The sequence below is a fragment of the Polypterus senegalus genome, chromosome 12, assembly GCF_016835505.1.
Source record: "Polypterus senegalus isolate Bchr_013 chromosome 12, ASM1683550v1, whole genome shotgun sequence".
Taxonomy (NCBI): Eukaryota; Metazoa; Chordata; class Cladistia; order Polypteriformes; family Polypteridae; genus Polypterus; species Polypterus senegalus.
The window spans coordinates 141,090,185-141,106,680 of NC_053165.1; the positions used below are offsets into that span (position 1 = coordinate 141,090,185).

Below are 16,496 nucleotides of genomic sequence, written 5' to 3' on the forward strand. Positions count from 1 at the left end.
TAATGTTTTGTATTATGAACTGAATTACATATAGCTTATACTTTAAAGAAATATGTAATGATGAATATAAAATGATAGTTTGCTAAGGAGTACTAGGAAGACTATTAAGCATTGGAAATATGAGAATAATAAGTGTTTTGATTGACTTGTCAGTCCTACAAACAGAATAGATAGATAAGTGGAAAATATGAAATGTTTTTTTCTTTTTTAACACAGTGGATCTTCATTTAAACAGCATGGATAGACAAAGGAGATACAACATAGCAAACACCCTCCTACATTTGCATGTTGTACTCCATTGTATAACATAAATGCAAATTTTCCATGTTGAATAAGTAAATGAACCCTTATATTTGCAGGTTGGTCAATGACTGACTGACTGACCTTTACATTTATCACTACTTCATATACCTAAAATTAGAATCAGGTGCATCATAATAATCAGAATCTCATTAGAAATGATCTTGTCAGCACCTGTCCTCTTATTTTAGTCCCTTATCTATGATTCAGCACTCAAGAGAAATAAAACGAAGAATCTGTAATCAATGAAGAACAGTTTCATACAGGTAACAATATAATATGTCAACTGCAATATAGTTCATAGTAAATCTGTGCTCTTCCCTTTTAGTAAAATTTTTACAGTAAAAGAACTTTATGCATCACTGCAATCTGTTAGCATAATAGGAATTTATTGAATTATTATTTTTTTTATGTAAAGCATACCAGCTTTTTATAGGTATGCACACCGGAGGGTCGCCTTCCAGGCTCACCTGAAGTATGTGGTCCCACCCCTGTCACTAACTGTCTTGCCTACTTTTCCCTCACAGCCTCAAGAAGCTGTCCCTTGAGGATAACAAAGCTAAAGAAGCCCCCCAATCCACTCGGTATAAAAGGGAGAAGCTCCCAGAAGGATGCATCTCTTTTCGGACCTGATCACTGTAGTAAACATTTGAGAGTGAGAGAACACATGTCCTTGAAAGAGCACTGACTCAAGGGAATTGTCCCTAGCAAGGAGCGTCAACAATTGTGTGTTTTCATTACAGATTTGTTTTTTTTTTTGTTGGAATAAAATAGGTTTTTCCCCAGTTAACACATCCAAGAATTTGGACTTTTCCCCACTACAATGGCAAAGAGACAAATCTATTTGTACATTTGGAGAGAATAGAGGAAACTTTCTCAGAGCTGTGCCAGTGTTTGCCAAGCCAAGAGGAGATGCGGTGTAAGGTTCTAGAAAAGAGCCTGAGGTTGTAACAGGCAAAGTGAAGCTGGAGCAAGATGGTCACATGGGAAAAGAAACTGGTTATGTTTACCAACCAAATGAAAGTAGGTATGCAAGTCGAGCTAAATATTATTCATTTTGAGCATTTGTACTTATATTATTGGTTTATTCTGTTCAAAACATCTGCAATGGTTCCATTTGAATACTTCAGCTCCAGTGTACCAACCATGCAGGAATTGGTCTTAGTCATTAGAATGCAGGACAATACAAACATCCATCCATCCATCCATCCATCCATCCATTTTCTAACCCGCTGAATCCGAATACAGGGTCACGGGGGTCTGCTGGAGCCAATCCCAGCCAACACAGGGCACAAGGCAGGAACCAAACCTGGGCAGGGTGCCAACCCACCGCAGACAATACAAACAGCAGACATCAAACTGAGTTAGCACCAGTGGTGCACTATAATTACAGGATCAAGTTCTCAGCCGACTACAAACTAACAAGAAGTATCAATCACAACTAGGAAATGATAGGAAAGGAAGGGGGAAACAACAGACTGTGTTTATTAATAAGGTCAATGGCTACAGGATAGAAGCCATGGAGATGGTGTGTTCACTGATTCACAATGAACCTGACCATCTTTAGGGCACGATCCAGTGAATAAATGGCAGCTGAGATGTATGAAATCTGCATCACTCTTCCTTGCTCTGTTCATAATCCTGGAAATGAACGAGTCTTTGATTGGCAGAGGCTGATAGCCAATGATCTTCTAGGCCAAATGAACTATACATGCTGTAGCCTGATCATGAACACGAAGAAGGAACCAGGGTGTGATAAAAACAAAAAGTTGGAACACTTTAAAATAGGCAGTCAACATTAGAAGAAATTGGAAACGTGTGAATGGACCAAGAACAGATGATGGCAATCCTACAGAGACGTAGGCTTCGATTTGCTCTGCTCCATACTACTGGACCTACTCCTTTGTGAATTGTATAAACAAAACCAAAACCTTTCTTTAATCATATATTATCCATTGCGCTTCACTTAGTAGTACTTAAGTGAGAGTGTAAACTACCAACAATAATAGAAAGCAAGACATTTGTAATTAAACTTTGGTTAAAGAGTCAAATCCTGTCTTTGCAAAGAAGAAAATTTTTCTGGTTTTGCAATTTTCTTGGTTACTATTCCTAAAATTACAGAGTTTCAGAGGATCAAGCACCACCTGCTAGATACAAATATTACATCATATGTGCAGTAGGTGTGCAGCACCATAAAGTTAAAGAGATACAATACCTGAAATTTGTTTGTGGAATTGAAAGGTACTTCACAAATTTTCTTAAAGCGGCCACGATAGTCGATCACGTTGCCAATCGTGAGTTCAGTGAACTTGAGAAGTGCAGTTTCTGAAGCGTCTCCTATTACCTCTCGCTGCCCAATTACAAAACAAACAAATGATTACCATTTTAATGCACCAGCTGACATTGTTCTGTTTTATAAGTAATACTATACAATTTAATAGTTCAGCTTTTCTTCGTACTAAGGTGACAGAAAGAGACTTAGACACCTAACATTTCAGTTTTTTCTGGTTATTTCACCTCACCTTGGGGACTGGTATTTCTTCTTGTCCTGGTTTAAAGACAGCTCTGTTGCACAAACCAGCAATGCGACCCAAAGCTCTCCACGTTTCTGAACTTTGGTCAAAACTTTGACCTTAAAAAAGCAAATGAGATAGTTGGTATTGTTCCAGTTAGTTGTATCTTTTATAAACAAGTGTTTTAAGGGAGGCTTAAGATAAAGTACAATGGATGATAGAGTTGTCTTGTAGCTTCAAGGACCAAGATTCAGTTCCTTCCAAGGTCACGAACGCTGTTAGGGTAACTGGCAAATCCAAATTGGCCCTCTATGGGTGAGTGTATGTGTAAGGATACCCAGCAATGTCTGCCTTCCACCCAGTGCTGCCATCTTGTTGTCTTACCCATGCTGGCCTAGTAATACAATAAATAGGAACTGAATGCATGGCTAAAGATATGATGTTCAATGACTTGGATATTAGTTTCAATTTCTAAAGAAAGGGTATTGGCCCAGATGTTTGTTTATACATCTTTGGTAAATCTGATTACATTATTTACAGGAGGCTACTTCAGTTTAAAATATGTTTACCTCTATGAACTATTCCAGCGGTACTATAAAGCAGGTGTCCAGAGGTAGTCCATGTCTCACCTAAACAGAGCAGACTTACCAGACTGATCTTCAGTGGTGTCTGCAGAATGGATGTGATTGTCAAACCACAAGTGGGACACCGTCATTCTGTTCTGTGTTAGTGTTCCAGTTTTGTCAGAACAGATAACTGAGGTGGACCCAAGAGTTTCTACAGCTTCCAGATTTTTTACAACACAGTTTTTCTTGGCCAGACGTTTGGCTGTCAATGACAAGCACACCTGTGATATAAAAAAGGTTGAATTAAAGATTTTTCAAGAAATTAGTAAGTTAAAGAAATCGGTTTTCATTTTACCCTTTTCAGGGTATCTCCCAAAGAATACACGAGGCGGAACTTGAATTTCTACTTTACCCAATATTTGTAATTTGTTACTGAAACTCTGTGATGTTTGTAGAAAGTGCATTCAAATGGGAGTGACAGGACTTTTGAGCAGTGAGTGAGTGGGAAGGGCAGATCTTCAGTTCAGACCCTGACCCCGTTTGAGCAGCCTTCCTGTTCATGCATTAGTCCACACTATTTTTCTAAAAAAATTTTTATCTAACAGCATTTTGTAAAAAGAAAAAAATGCATTTTGGACACTGAGAGCATACCGCTTGATAAATGACATGTGGATTATGCTACATGAGAAACTTTTTGTTACATGAGTAATTTTTTTCAATATTGCTTACTGTTGTTCAGTTTTGGTCCCCCACAGACTCCCACTGAAATCTGTTGTATCATAAAGTTTGTGATCTCCACTTTTCATGAAGACATGAAATTAAATATTTTTCTTGGCCATCACTACAAAGAATGTGGGTAAGTAACAGACTTCAAAAACATATTTGAGTGAGTGGAGTATTCCTTTAATTCTCATTATGTCTTTGTACTCTCAAATTATCTATAATAGTAAAGAGACATTATTCTGTATTAAAAGTAATACATAAATTAGAATGTGCAAGCAAATATAGAAGTTCTCTAATGCAGCAATAAAGGGGGACAATACTCTTTTAATAATCCCATTTGGATATTGACTGTATGCAAGTTGGAGCATTGGGCTGGCATAAAAATAAGAAAGTATAAAAGCATACAGTAGGGTGACTGAGGCGCCAAGCATTATTTTGCATTTCGTTATCCGTCTCTCAGTATTGTCGATGTAAAGTCTGTATGTCTTTTTTAGGTCCGTTAGTATAAAAAACAAAATCATCTGTTGCTTTTGTCATGTCTGTCTATCTGTCTGTCCATCCTCGTGAAGCGACTCAGCTCCCAATGGGCTGATTTTGTTAATATTTGGTACACATATTTTTGAAGGATATCTTAGTTAGAGCATTAAGCATAATATTTTGTATTTTCAAACACTCACATTTAAAAACCAGGAGTGGTCTCCTCTTATACTCAGATATGGGGATGGATATTTCAGGTGTAAACCACAAGACAATGATTATATTTTTATATTAGGATATAGCGGGTTGGATAATGGATGGATGGATTATGTACATTGAAGAACCATCAACAACAAATCAAATCAAATTAATAATGTATTTAATAATTATTATAAAAGTAAAGTTGCATGAATAAAAAAGTACCACTTCCGGTTAGGGGAAATAACTCAAAAGTTAATAGAAATTTACATTTTTTACCCAATACTTGTATGCAAAATTTGGTTGACCTAACTGAAAGCGTACGCAAGTTATCGTGTTTACATAAACAAACACACACACACACAGACAGACATAATTCCAAAAATGGTATTTTTTTACCTCAGGGAGGTCTAAAATGTCGAGATTCATCAAAATCTCAAGGTCGAATTTTTGGACGATTACAATACTTTCCCTATACAGTACTTCATATACGAGAAAGTAAGAAGCACTGATACATTTAAAAAAAATCACATCATTACGACAGAGAAACCATCCCTTCGACCTCAATAACTGGTTAATGCACTTTTTCAAATTAATCTTGAGAGAGGACATTTCACCTTGTATATGTTTTCCTTTTTACACATCTGTTAGCCAGTCCTAATTTTAAAACATATCCAAGTACAAGTTATTGAAATGCCTGTCGGTCGTCTTCAGCATTGATTTTCCCTTTCCACCAGATAACTAGCAATAGTACATGAATGAATTCAACTTTTACAAGACCTGAGTTGGACTCTCATTCTGTAAAGTCTACTTCAGGCTAATTTGGGGTTGTTTTTTAGTTTTTTCATCTTAAGATTCTGTTAAAAACGTGATTTATGAACATTAGTAATACATCAAATTTAATTCTGTTATTATTGTTCTTTTTGATTATGAATCATTGTTGTAACAAAGTTCAAAAATGTGTTTTTCTGTCTTGAAATAAGTAACTAATGCTTTAAAGTGCTTTAAAGTTCTTAGTCCCTGAGCACATCTGAATGCTACACTATGTATACATTTTATTACTTCTTTTTTTTATCCAGATAGTCCGTTTTACTACAGCATCCCAAAAAAATGAAAGTTAATGCAATTGACACCTCTAAATTGTCCTGATAGGAGTGTGTGCCAGTGTGATAAACCATTTTTTTTCTTATCTAAATGTGCCTCTGATATCAAATGTTGTTTGTTTAGATCCTGTGTTCCCAGACCTCAGTAGCAGAAAAACTGGAACAAAGAATTTTAATAGAATTTTGAGTTTTGGTTAACATAAATTGACTCTAAATTGGATTGGGCAGGTCTGAGAATAACTGAGTAAATGATGAATGAATGAATAATTCAGCAGTATATTTCTGTTTTGAAGAAAATGAAGGTCAGTAAACAACATCGCATTAATGATATACGGATAGCACCTCTGGAAGGGAAGAGATACATTAGCAGACAATTTAGGTGAATTTAGGTCAATTGAATGATGTTTGATATGTTGAATGGAGAAGTAGAGACCTGGCACAGGACCGAGAGAGAGAGACATAGAGGTCATTGGTCAAGGTAGTCAAAAACATCAGGGCACAACTACTATGGAGTCAGTAACCAATTAAGTAAGTATAACTACTCACTAGCTCTACTCTCATTGTCCAACTGCTCTTAAGATCTACTCACCGTAACAGTAGCAAGAAGACCCTCTGGGACATATGCCACCACAATAGCCATAAAGAAAATCATGGCTTTTAGAAACTGGTAGCCAATAACCATTGCAACCACAAAGAATGTGGCTCCAAAGAAGATGGCCAGTCCAGCAATAATGTCCACAAAGTGCTCAATCTCAATGGCAATAGGAGTCTTTTCATTGCCCACTCCTGATGCTAGGCTAGCAATGCGGCCAATGATGGTTCTGTCTCCTGTGTTGATGATAATGCCAGTGGCAATCCCTGAAGGAGCAAAGGAAAGAAGACAGAATTCAGAATTAAAGGCAGAAGACAGAATTCAAGGTGAAGATCAGTGATTTTTCTTCTATTTGCATATGCTTCATTATCTAGTGGAGTGCTGACTCTAAAGTGTCGCACTGCCAATTTTGGTCTATTTACCTCTAGTCTGGGTTTATAATTCAACTCTGTTTTTTGTTTACTTGGAGTAAGGTGTTATCTGGCAATGAGCTACACATGCAAAATAAGTGACATGAGACTCTCAGCATTACTTGTTAACTGATATTAGAGGTTTTAACTATAGTGAAATGTGGAAAAAATACAACATACCTTCCAGACATGTGGTGGAGAAAAATGCAATATTTCTGGTCTCTAAAGGGTTTTCATGTGTGCATTCAGGCCCTTTGCTCTGGGGTTCGGACTCCCCAGTAAGAGAAGAGTTATCCACCTAGAATAGTTATTAACTTGTCAATCAGCTTATAAAATCACTGTCATTATTTTAAAGAAACCATAGAAAATTAAGGGCAGCATGGCAGCTCAGCGAATAGTAGTGTTGTCTTACGGATCCAGCATCCAGGTCTAACACCCAGCAGCTGCTTGTGTGGAGTTTGCATGTTCTCTTTTTCTTCCATATCTCCAAAGACACCCAGGTTAGATTACTTGGTGAGTACAAATTTGTAGTGTAGGTATGTTGGTGAGTGGGCTTCATGATGGATTCACATTATTTTCAGGGCTGTTTCCTGCCTTGTACCCAGTGTTGTCAGGATGGCCTCTGGCCCCCATCATGACTGGAACTTGGATTAAGTTTTTTGAGATTGATATTATAAAATATGATTTAATTCCCAATCATACGAAATTGAATTCTAGGATGCAGGGGCCTGGAAACAGCACTTTGCACAAGGAAGGAACCAACCTTGGATGGTGAGCCAATCCATCGCAGGGCCCACACACACAAACAAAGCCAATTTAGAATCTCCACATAATCTCAGACACATTTTACAGACTATTGGAGGAAAACCGAAAACACCAACATGGCCTTGGGAAGAACTTGCAACCTAAAGCCAGTGCACTTCATCCAAAGGGCAACAGTGCTGTGCATATTACATCATATAAAAGGACAAAACGTCTGATGTGTGGTGTCCACTGGGGCTCAGGCGTAATGTTGTCTGACATCTACCAAGATGGCTGCAATGTCCATTAAACAAAAGCAACAAGAAATACAAAGAAAAAGGACTTAAGGCTGGCATCTCCAGTGCACAGAGGCTTCAAAATGCATGATGTGAGTTAAACAGACAGACTTACCATTGTACTGCTTTACTAAACAGTATTTTGCTGTGCTACTTATATTATATGACCATAAAAACATGTATAGTGTTAATGTGTTACATAATAGAATAGAATAGAATAGAATAGAATATATGTCCTCTATATTAAATTGCTAGATTCTCCTTACCTTGCAGCCTTGTGCAGTTATAATGCGAACGTCTGCTGGCACCCGATCACCACCCTTAATCTCTACCAAGTCCCCCACCACAAGCTGGTTAGCATTAATCTCAGATTTTTGTCCATCTCTGAACACGGTTGCTTTCTATCATGGAGAAGTCAAACAAAACAACAAAAAAGATTTAAATGACTTTGAACCTTTGGTAAGTATTAAAGAATAAATATTCCACAATGTGCATTTTGGTCCATGTTTCTTTCTGACTTTTATTGTGTATTGTTGTCATGTCATTGTATTGCCTTGAAACTGTTTTGGAAAAAGGGAGTGGAATTAAGTAAGAAGATGCCTTCGATTAGCTTGTATTCTGAGTAATGGTGGGCAGTCTTTGAGGCAGCTTGGTAAAGGTACAGAGAAAAAGCCAGTGTGCCAGTGAAAAAGCCAGCTTGTGCCAGTGATTTTTATTTACATGATCTTTGCAAGTCAGGGGCAGTTGTGGCACAGCAACTGCAGTCTGCCATTTCTGACTGAATTCTGAGTTGACATGGGACCTTCGAGTGCTTTGACAACAGAGGAAGAGGAGGAGGAGGAGGAAGAAGACAGAACTATGACACATAATATTGGCGGTGAAGAGGACAGGAGAATGAATACTCATTTCTGAGTAGTTTACCAAATTCCAGCCTTTGCCATTGTTATTTGCTACTAAAACTCAAACCTAATCCATTCTGTTTGTTTTAATGTAGTTGTTTTATTACCATATTTATTGTGCTTTACCTCAGTTAAGCTTGCAAAGACAAACATTTGAAGTAGGGCTTTTAAAGCTGAGATAAAACAGTGTCTCATTGTCACATTGTAAAGGTGTCAAGGCGTCACTGAGCTTTCTCTGCAGAGTGCAAAGTACATTATCTTTCTTATTAATCTAAATGATAGCTCTGATTACATTCATTGGAAACTCCATGAGTCTGCATTATACCAAAGAATTTCTGCAAACTGAATAATTAAGTCATAGATTTGTGTGTTTCAAGGCACATTTAGCAATTAAGTTGACCTTCTAGATGTCTCACCTGTGGAACAAGGTTTTTAAAACTGGCAATGATGTTTGTACTCTTGAACTCCTGGTAGTAGCCAAAGCAGCCGGTAACAACTACGACAGCAATCAGGGTGATGGCCAGATATAGCTAAGTAAGAGAAGACATGGCGTTAAGTTCAAGAGCAGTATGAATCTGATCAGCAATTAGTAAGTCCTTGTAATAAAGTCACAGCAACTGTAAGGTATGTACATGAGCGTCATGAGGTTATATGGATATTTCTTGTCATCATTTCATCTATTCCAGCCACTTTCAGTACTAAGAGCTTATTTTAGATATAAATCAGAGAACAGCTTTGATTATAGACAGATATTTCAGAGCCTCACAATTTCATAAATATACAGTAGGAGTCCTGTGAATTGCTGGTCTGAAGCAATAAGAATAACAGATCAGCTATAATTAATGATTTCTGGACACTAACCTGGCATGGAAATTAATTCTTCTACACTCAGCTTAGGACCCTGAGTGGTGAAAAGGCTCCTTGCCAGCCACCACAGGGCACTGAGTGTACACCCAGAATACTCTGATGGTAGACCCACCCATGCTACAGTGTGTCTATGTTTAAGATAAACCAGTGCTACAACTTGCCTGTAGTGGTTTTACCAGAACTTTGCCCATAATTTATGTTTTATAGTATAACATTTACATGTTTTGTTATTTTTTGCTGATTATTTATTTATTTATTTAGTAGAAGCCTATGCCTCCTGCTCGCTTCACTTGCCCACCCCCAGGTTTGGTTTACTGAATATACAATTTAAAGAGATTGTTATTTTCATGGGAATTATTACATATGCATTATTTTCACTTTTACTTTAAAACTTTTGTAAAAACAATACTGTACATGTCCTTTATTTCCAGCCCCGGGCGTGGTTAAATCTCTTTCTCTCAGGATGTATAACACTGATCTTGTTGTGAAAGGGGAAGCGGTTGGATCATCTGCTGCCTTGTTGCTGCTGCTGCTGGCGAGCTGCGTATTCTGCTTGACGCAATGCGTGTCAATCATTTAAAAGCCTGCACAGCAGCTGTCCTTTAGCCACTTCACGTCCCTGCCACTTGCATTGTGAAGGGGGGGATTTGGCTGAATGCATGCTAAGGAGCAGCCGTCGGATCATCTGTTGGCTTGCTGTTGCTGGCGAGCTGCGTGTTCAGCTTGTTGCTTGTCATTGTTTTAAGAGCTGGGAACACGTGAAGCGTATCTACCAAAAGCATTCCAACAACTGCTAAGTTAGATGTCCGTGAACTTGTTTTAAATGTTGTCACACTGCCTTGTCTCACATGACATTAAAGTGTTTCTCGCGGGACATCAAATTGTCTTCCGAGAGAATCCAAGAAGATCACATCTCGTTTCCCTAGTCTTCCTTCCAAGATTTTTTTTTTATAACAGAGATTTTTTGTGTTATTTTGTTAAGTCCTTGTTATTTTCTTCTAAAGTGTTCTGGTTATCAAGTTATGTTACTGTAGTTTATGTTAATTCTGAAAGTTAAATGTTCCTTGTGTTTTGTATTGTGATGCTTCAGCTGGGGAACCACCCTCAGTGCTGTTTAAGACTTCTGCAACCCATGAAATTTCTGCTGCGTCATTAGTGCCTGCTTCTGTCTTCTGGGTCTCTTGTTGTATTCTCAGTTATTGATCTTGTAAGTGCTGTTTTTGATTTTCTGGTTTTGACCTCTGTAGTTTTGTCTTTGCTTTTAAATGTTTGTTTTAATAATTGGTTCTATTAACCTTGAGGTTTGTCTTTTCAGGTAGTTCCTTTCAGATACTGTTTTGTTTTCCAAACTTATTAATGATTTTTGTGAAAATAAAACTTTTAAATATATAAAAAAAATTATTATGTAATGATCCAAGTTAATTTCACTTTAGCGATAATGCAGGAAATCACTTCACTATGGTAAAATCTAATTTTCTCGATGCTTTGAACATTGTAGAATTAGAATCTGAACTTAACTTGATAGCAAATTTTTGACCCCTTTACCAAATATATGGAATTCTAAAACATTACAATTTGGAATTTTGGGACTAGTTCCCTACCCCTCTCAAACCTACCCGCCACCCCTTTCCTTTCTTTGTCTTTTCTAGAATTTGATAACTTCACCACATTTTTTGCAGCCTGTGCATGCCTGAAGCCTGCTTCCTGAATTTGGAATCAGACACATTTTGATAATAGGCTTCAGTGTAGTATTAACACCTACTAATGAAGGTAAAGCTTTCTTTGAGTCTCGTGTGAGCCAGGCAGATTATAACAGTGTCCAGGTTGGCATCACCTTTAACAGGCTTCACTGTTCTTAACAAAATGGCTTGCATAAAGGCACCTGCTTAGTAAGCAACAGCTTTAGCCTTCTGCCTCATCGAGGTACATTTGGAAGTAGACAGAGGTTAGTATTGCACTGCATATCTTTATAGGGCTACCAGCTATTATGCCTGCTAACAAAGAGATGCTTGAGATGTTTCCATAGTAATACTTCTATCAGTCTTGATAGTGAAACTGAATTTCCCATTACATTTTCATGGCTCTAACAGCACCAGTAACAAGGCGGTATAAATGGAACCTTCTGGAAATGGAAAATACAGTATCTAATGGCAAATACAGTACATAAAAACAAGTGTATCCCTGTATTTTTAAAAAATTAAATACTTTTATCAGGTTGAAACTGAGGTGAAGTAACTAAAACCTCATTTCTGATAAAGAAAATCAATCTCTGTGGTTTTAAAAGCTGCAGTTAGGTGAATCATTTCATCTTGCTATCTATGCCCTCCCTGGAAAATCTTCAATACATGGACCACTGTCTAAGTCACAAGTCCAGTGTGTTCTGACACTGGAGAGTGGTGCAAAAATGAATTGAGAAGGACCAGAAAATGAAATAAAATCAAAAAACAAAGCACAGGTCAAAGCTAGAAGGCCAGCCAATGTGTTGTCAACACCAAAAGGTCAGAGGAAAGTTCTAGTTTATAATTCAAAAAGCTTTGTCAGAAAATCCTGTAAAGAGAAATCATGCAGAGTAATCACTAAGTATTCACAATCTCGGACAAGTACGGCTACATGGTGTTGGGTTATAAACCATCACACAGGCGATGTCACTTGACATGACTTATGATGAGACACCCTTATCAACTACAATTTGCATCTTGACCGTAGATACTCAAAATGGTGACGTACATGAAAACAAAACGGTGTCATAATAAATAAAAAAAAAACAAACAAACAAAACAAACTGGTACAAAATATTAACAAAGAGAAAGCGACCTTGAATCAAGAAAATAATGTTACATGTAAAATCTTGTGCCGATTAAAACATTAAGCATCACTAAAGGAGATGACCAGAAAAAATGACGCTCAGATAGAATTAAAAATAGAACAGACTCACAACACAGTGCATGATGGAGTCATTCTACAGATTCAAAAGTGGATTTGACTGTGAATTTAGTCTGTGGTGGTGCCATTCCATTCATCCATTAGCATCTGTGTTTTATTTAGAGGAATTGCTAGCAGGCTGAGCTAACTGTTATTATCTTTCACTCTTTTATTCTATTGTCGAATCTGCAGTAGATGTCTTTTACTTGTATAGCAATGAAGTTTTGATCAACAGGAAAGTGAAAGACAAGTATCTCCTTCCTGTAGGGATCATCACACTTAAAAAGCTTTGTAATACAATGACAAGAAGCACATTTCAAATCGAACTCATTAGATGTTCTCGCTGTGAACTATCACTTCCTTGGGTGATTTCCACACTTACGTTGTCATAGCTTGTGAGGTCTTCCTGAGCAAATTGAATACCGAATGCAATGAAACAGATGACAGCGGCTACCCACATCAAGCACTGCAGTCCACCAGCCAGCTGCCGAGCAAACTTGACATATTCTGGGGTACCTTTGGGGGGCTTCAGCTCGTTGGCACCATCCCGCTCCAGGACTTGAGCCGCTAGAGTGCTGGACATACCCTGAGTGAGATGAAGGTGAGAGACAGAATATAGTTCATCGAGTACATGAATACACACTGTCACATGATGAAAACAGCTTTTTAATTGTTGGGTAAGCTTGATGGCTGATTACATAAAACACATTCAAAGTAAGGCTGGAAAAAAGAGATGTTAAAAATATTTTCCTACAAGCCCATTCTATAGGCAAGACCGACTTCCATATTCTCCATTGTTATAAAACAAGTGCTAGTTCAGAATAAAAGCAATACCTTTAAATGAAGCCAGTAGCTGGCTCATGCCGACTCGTGTGAATAGTTGTTTTTTATAGTCCAAATAATTTTGTAATCATAAGCCAAATAAGTACTAAGAGTATAAAATGTTTATTTGATCAAGCTGTTAATTTCTGTGCACTCTTTTGAATTACCAACCAGGGTATAAAGCAATTGATCCAACTCCATATCAGGCAGGCTTTAGTTTCATGTTGCAATGCCATTAAATGTTTACAGAATATATGCTAACAATATGGAAAATTACAATTTTACTGTATTTGAAGAATAAACACAAGAACCAGATAGCAACAAAATGATCTCATTAGAAGGCATTGTGTTTTGCTGATTGCAGTATTAAGCTAGAGATTTAAATGCATTTCAAATGATAGTGATAGTCTTCCAAATTTTATAAATGTTTAAAATGTTTTATTTTGTAGTGGAAAATTCTGTCTTTATGGACTAAACCTTAACCCTTTTGAAAAAAGAAAACCATTGTTATGCCAGACAAAATGACTTGAAGCAGCCTTTTCATCTTCAGCTGTCCCCACTGACAAAATGAGAGAGAACAACTGCTAGATGTTATTGCAATAAACTGCGAGATGGCGTGTGGTGTTTGAGACGGAAACTAGAATAAGGAGATTTCAATAAAGACTGTGGATTGCTATCAAAATCCATAGGATTTAACCATTATCGTAGTAAAACGTGAATTACCAAGAGCTGTTAACAAGAGCACAATAAGTCAGCCTGTGCCAAAAATCTAAGACTGATAACAGAACTTAGATGTGGAAAGCTATGAGTTGTTACATGAAAATCACAACCTAAAATGCTACACAGCACTTGTTCACATTTCAGATCTGTAATCTCTATATATATAAAATCCAACGTCTTTCTGTCTGTACGCTTTTCATGAGAGAACTACTTAACAGATTTAGATCGGGTTTTTTCTCTATAATTTGCTTGAACATTCTGCTTGATTTTGTGACTTCTCTCATTGTGCTATGTATCATAGTTCGCTTGCGGTACCGATTAATTTGCGCAAATCTGAGAGACACACAGCAGGCTGAGGGGAGGGTGGCGTTGCCCTCGTCACTCACGCGCCAGCCTCGGGGCGTTCCTTATCTCCTCTTAGCTAGTGAACGAGAGAACTACTTAATGGATTTAGATTGGGTTTTTTTCCTATAATTTGCTTGAACGTTCTGCTTGATTTTGCGACTCATCTCATTGTGTTATGTATCATAATTTGCTTGCAGAAGCGATATTTTCATGCTAATCCAAGACAGAGGTGAGGGGGAAGCATGATGTCAGGAGTGGGGAGCCGGGTGGGGCCCTCCTCACTGTCCTGTTTCACTACTACACAGGTGGAGCCGTGGGGGACATGTAGTCTTAGATAAACAGCTACTAGTGCTGTGCTGAAAATTATACACTAGTCTCCTCCTGGGAGGCAGTCCTTAGAAACTGGGCATGGTGCCTTAGCAATCCAGTACCCAGGTGCCCAGGAGAATGGTGGTGTGGCACACTTAAGAAATAAGGAACAAAAACTAAAATGCATTAATGCAAAATAAAGCTTATCAAATAAGTGTACAACATATGAAAATCCTATAAACAGTACATAATTACCCCAGGCATACAAACACATTTACCAACAAAACACTGTGGTTTTCCAATTCTTAACAGGCCTGTTTAAAAATAGAATTCTTTCAAGAAGAAAAAACACTGGGATTTATTTCTTTGGTTTGTATTAAAAATTCAATCTAAATTGAGAAATAATTGTGAATTCCTTGCAACTGGATTGAGTATTTTTAAGAATGTTATGTTGCAATATTTTATTGTTGAATGTTCCTATTAGCTGGCTTTATAAGGTCAATTTAATGACCTAAGCATGCTTTGAACCTAATTTGTCCTAATAAGCAACATGATCAGTGACAGGTGGCAATTAAATGTCTAATCATTAGCACTGAGAATGCTTTATGAGCTACAGTTGTACTCCTTCACTCTTTGATTAATGCAGCGGTTGGGATGAAAAACATTCAATCACTGGTTAGAAGCATCATGTCACCCATTATTAAGTCTGTTTGTTACAGTTCATAGATATACAAGTCCAAAGCCTATCCTGGAAACATCAGGTGCGAGGTGAAACCTAACAACAGATTGGTGGCCAGTTTATCCAAAAACATACTTGTATATATTTCCCTATTTAGGGAGTTTACAGTCATCACTGAACCTTACCATGTTTGTGTTTGGGGAAAGCCTGAATACATTATGAAAACCTACATAAACATGGGAAGAGCATGAAAACTCATGCAGACATTGTCCAGGTTCTGGATTAAAATCTAGATCAATGAGTCTGTAAAGCAGCAGTTCTAACCACTGTTCCTCCAAAAGACACAAAAACCAAATGCAAAAGCAACACGTATAATTGACATGTTCACTGTACTGTTTGTGCAGACCTTGGTAGTGCTGGTGGAATACTTCATTTCAAGTTCCTCAATGGTGAGTTCATGGTCATCCTACAAAAATGGACAAATCAATCAATTAGTCTCTTTCTTTCTTTCTCGAATGATTGACTGAATGACTGAAACTGAGAGACTTACAATTTCCATCTCTTTCTTCATGCCTTCCAACATCTCCTTCTTCTTCACCTTTTTCTTCTTCTTGATCTTGGCATCCATCTCTCCATTGGTGTCACGCCCCATCTCCACAAAGACCTCATACTGGTCCTTTAATGAGACACAGAGAGTGTTCAGGAAGTGTCATCCAAAATGTGGGAAGACAGACAGAAGATGAAGAAAACATGAACAAAGCACACAAACAAAGAGTGAGAACCAACATCTAACGAGATAAGTGGTGCAAGCTAAATTATTCAGCTGGGCCTAAGTATTACTGCATGCACTGGCTTACCAATTTTTGAATTGTAAGGACAAAACACAAATGTATTGACATAGCTAAGTGTTTTGGATTGGAAACCCCGAAATTTATTTCATAACAGGTCTAAGTTACTGATCTCAGACAGGATTATAACTCATGCACTTTCTCATCTCCTCCTCAAATGAATTCC

At 37.6% G+C, this 16,496-nt stretch overlaps 1 protein-coding gene across 1 annotated transcript in view; it reads right to left on the minus strand.

The window, feature by feature from the left end:
* LOC120541731 (potassium-transporting ATPase alpha chain 1) overlaps positions 1 to 16,139 on the minus strand; it is a 39,938-nt gene extending 23,799 nt beyond the window's left edge. The window contains exons 1-10 of the mRNA XM_039773626.1: positions 16,033 to 16,139; positions 15,889 to 15,948; positions 12,990 to 13,193; positions 9,235 to 9,348; positions 8,186 to 8,320; positions 7,063 to 7,180; positions 6,470 to 6,738; positions 3,458 to 3,660; positions 2,823 to 2,925; positions 2,516 to 2,650 (exon numbers count right to left, since the gene is read on the minus strand). Of these exons, the coding sequence (XP_039629560.1) occupies positions 2,516 to 2,650; positions 2,823 to 2,925; positions 3,458 to 3,660; positions 6,470 to 6,738; positions 7,063 to 7,180; positions 8,186 to 8,320; positions 9,235 to 9,348; positions 12,990 to 13,193; positions 15,889 to 15,948; positions 16,033 to 16,134 (1,443 nt within the window). The 5' untranslated portion in view covers positions 16,135 to 16,139. The remainder of the gene's footprint in view (positions 1 to 2,515; positions 2,651 to 2,822; positions 2,926 to 3,457; positions 3,661 to 6,469; positions 6,739 to 7,062; positions 7,181 to 8,185; positions 8,321 to 9,234; positions 9,349 to 12,989; positions 13,194 to 15,888; positions 15,949 to 16,032) is intronic.
* Positions 16,140 to 16,496: the final 357 nt, after the last annotated feature.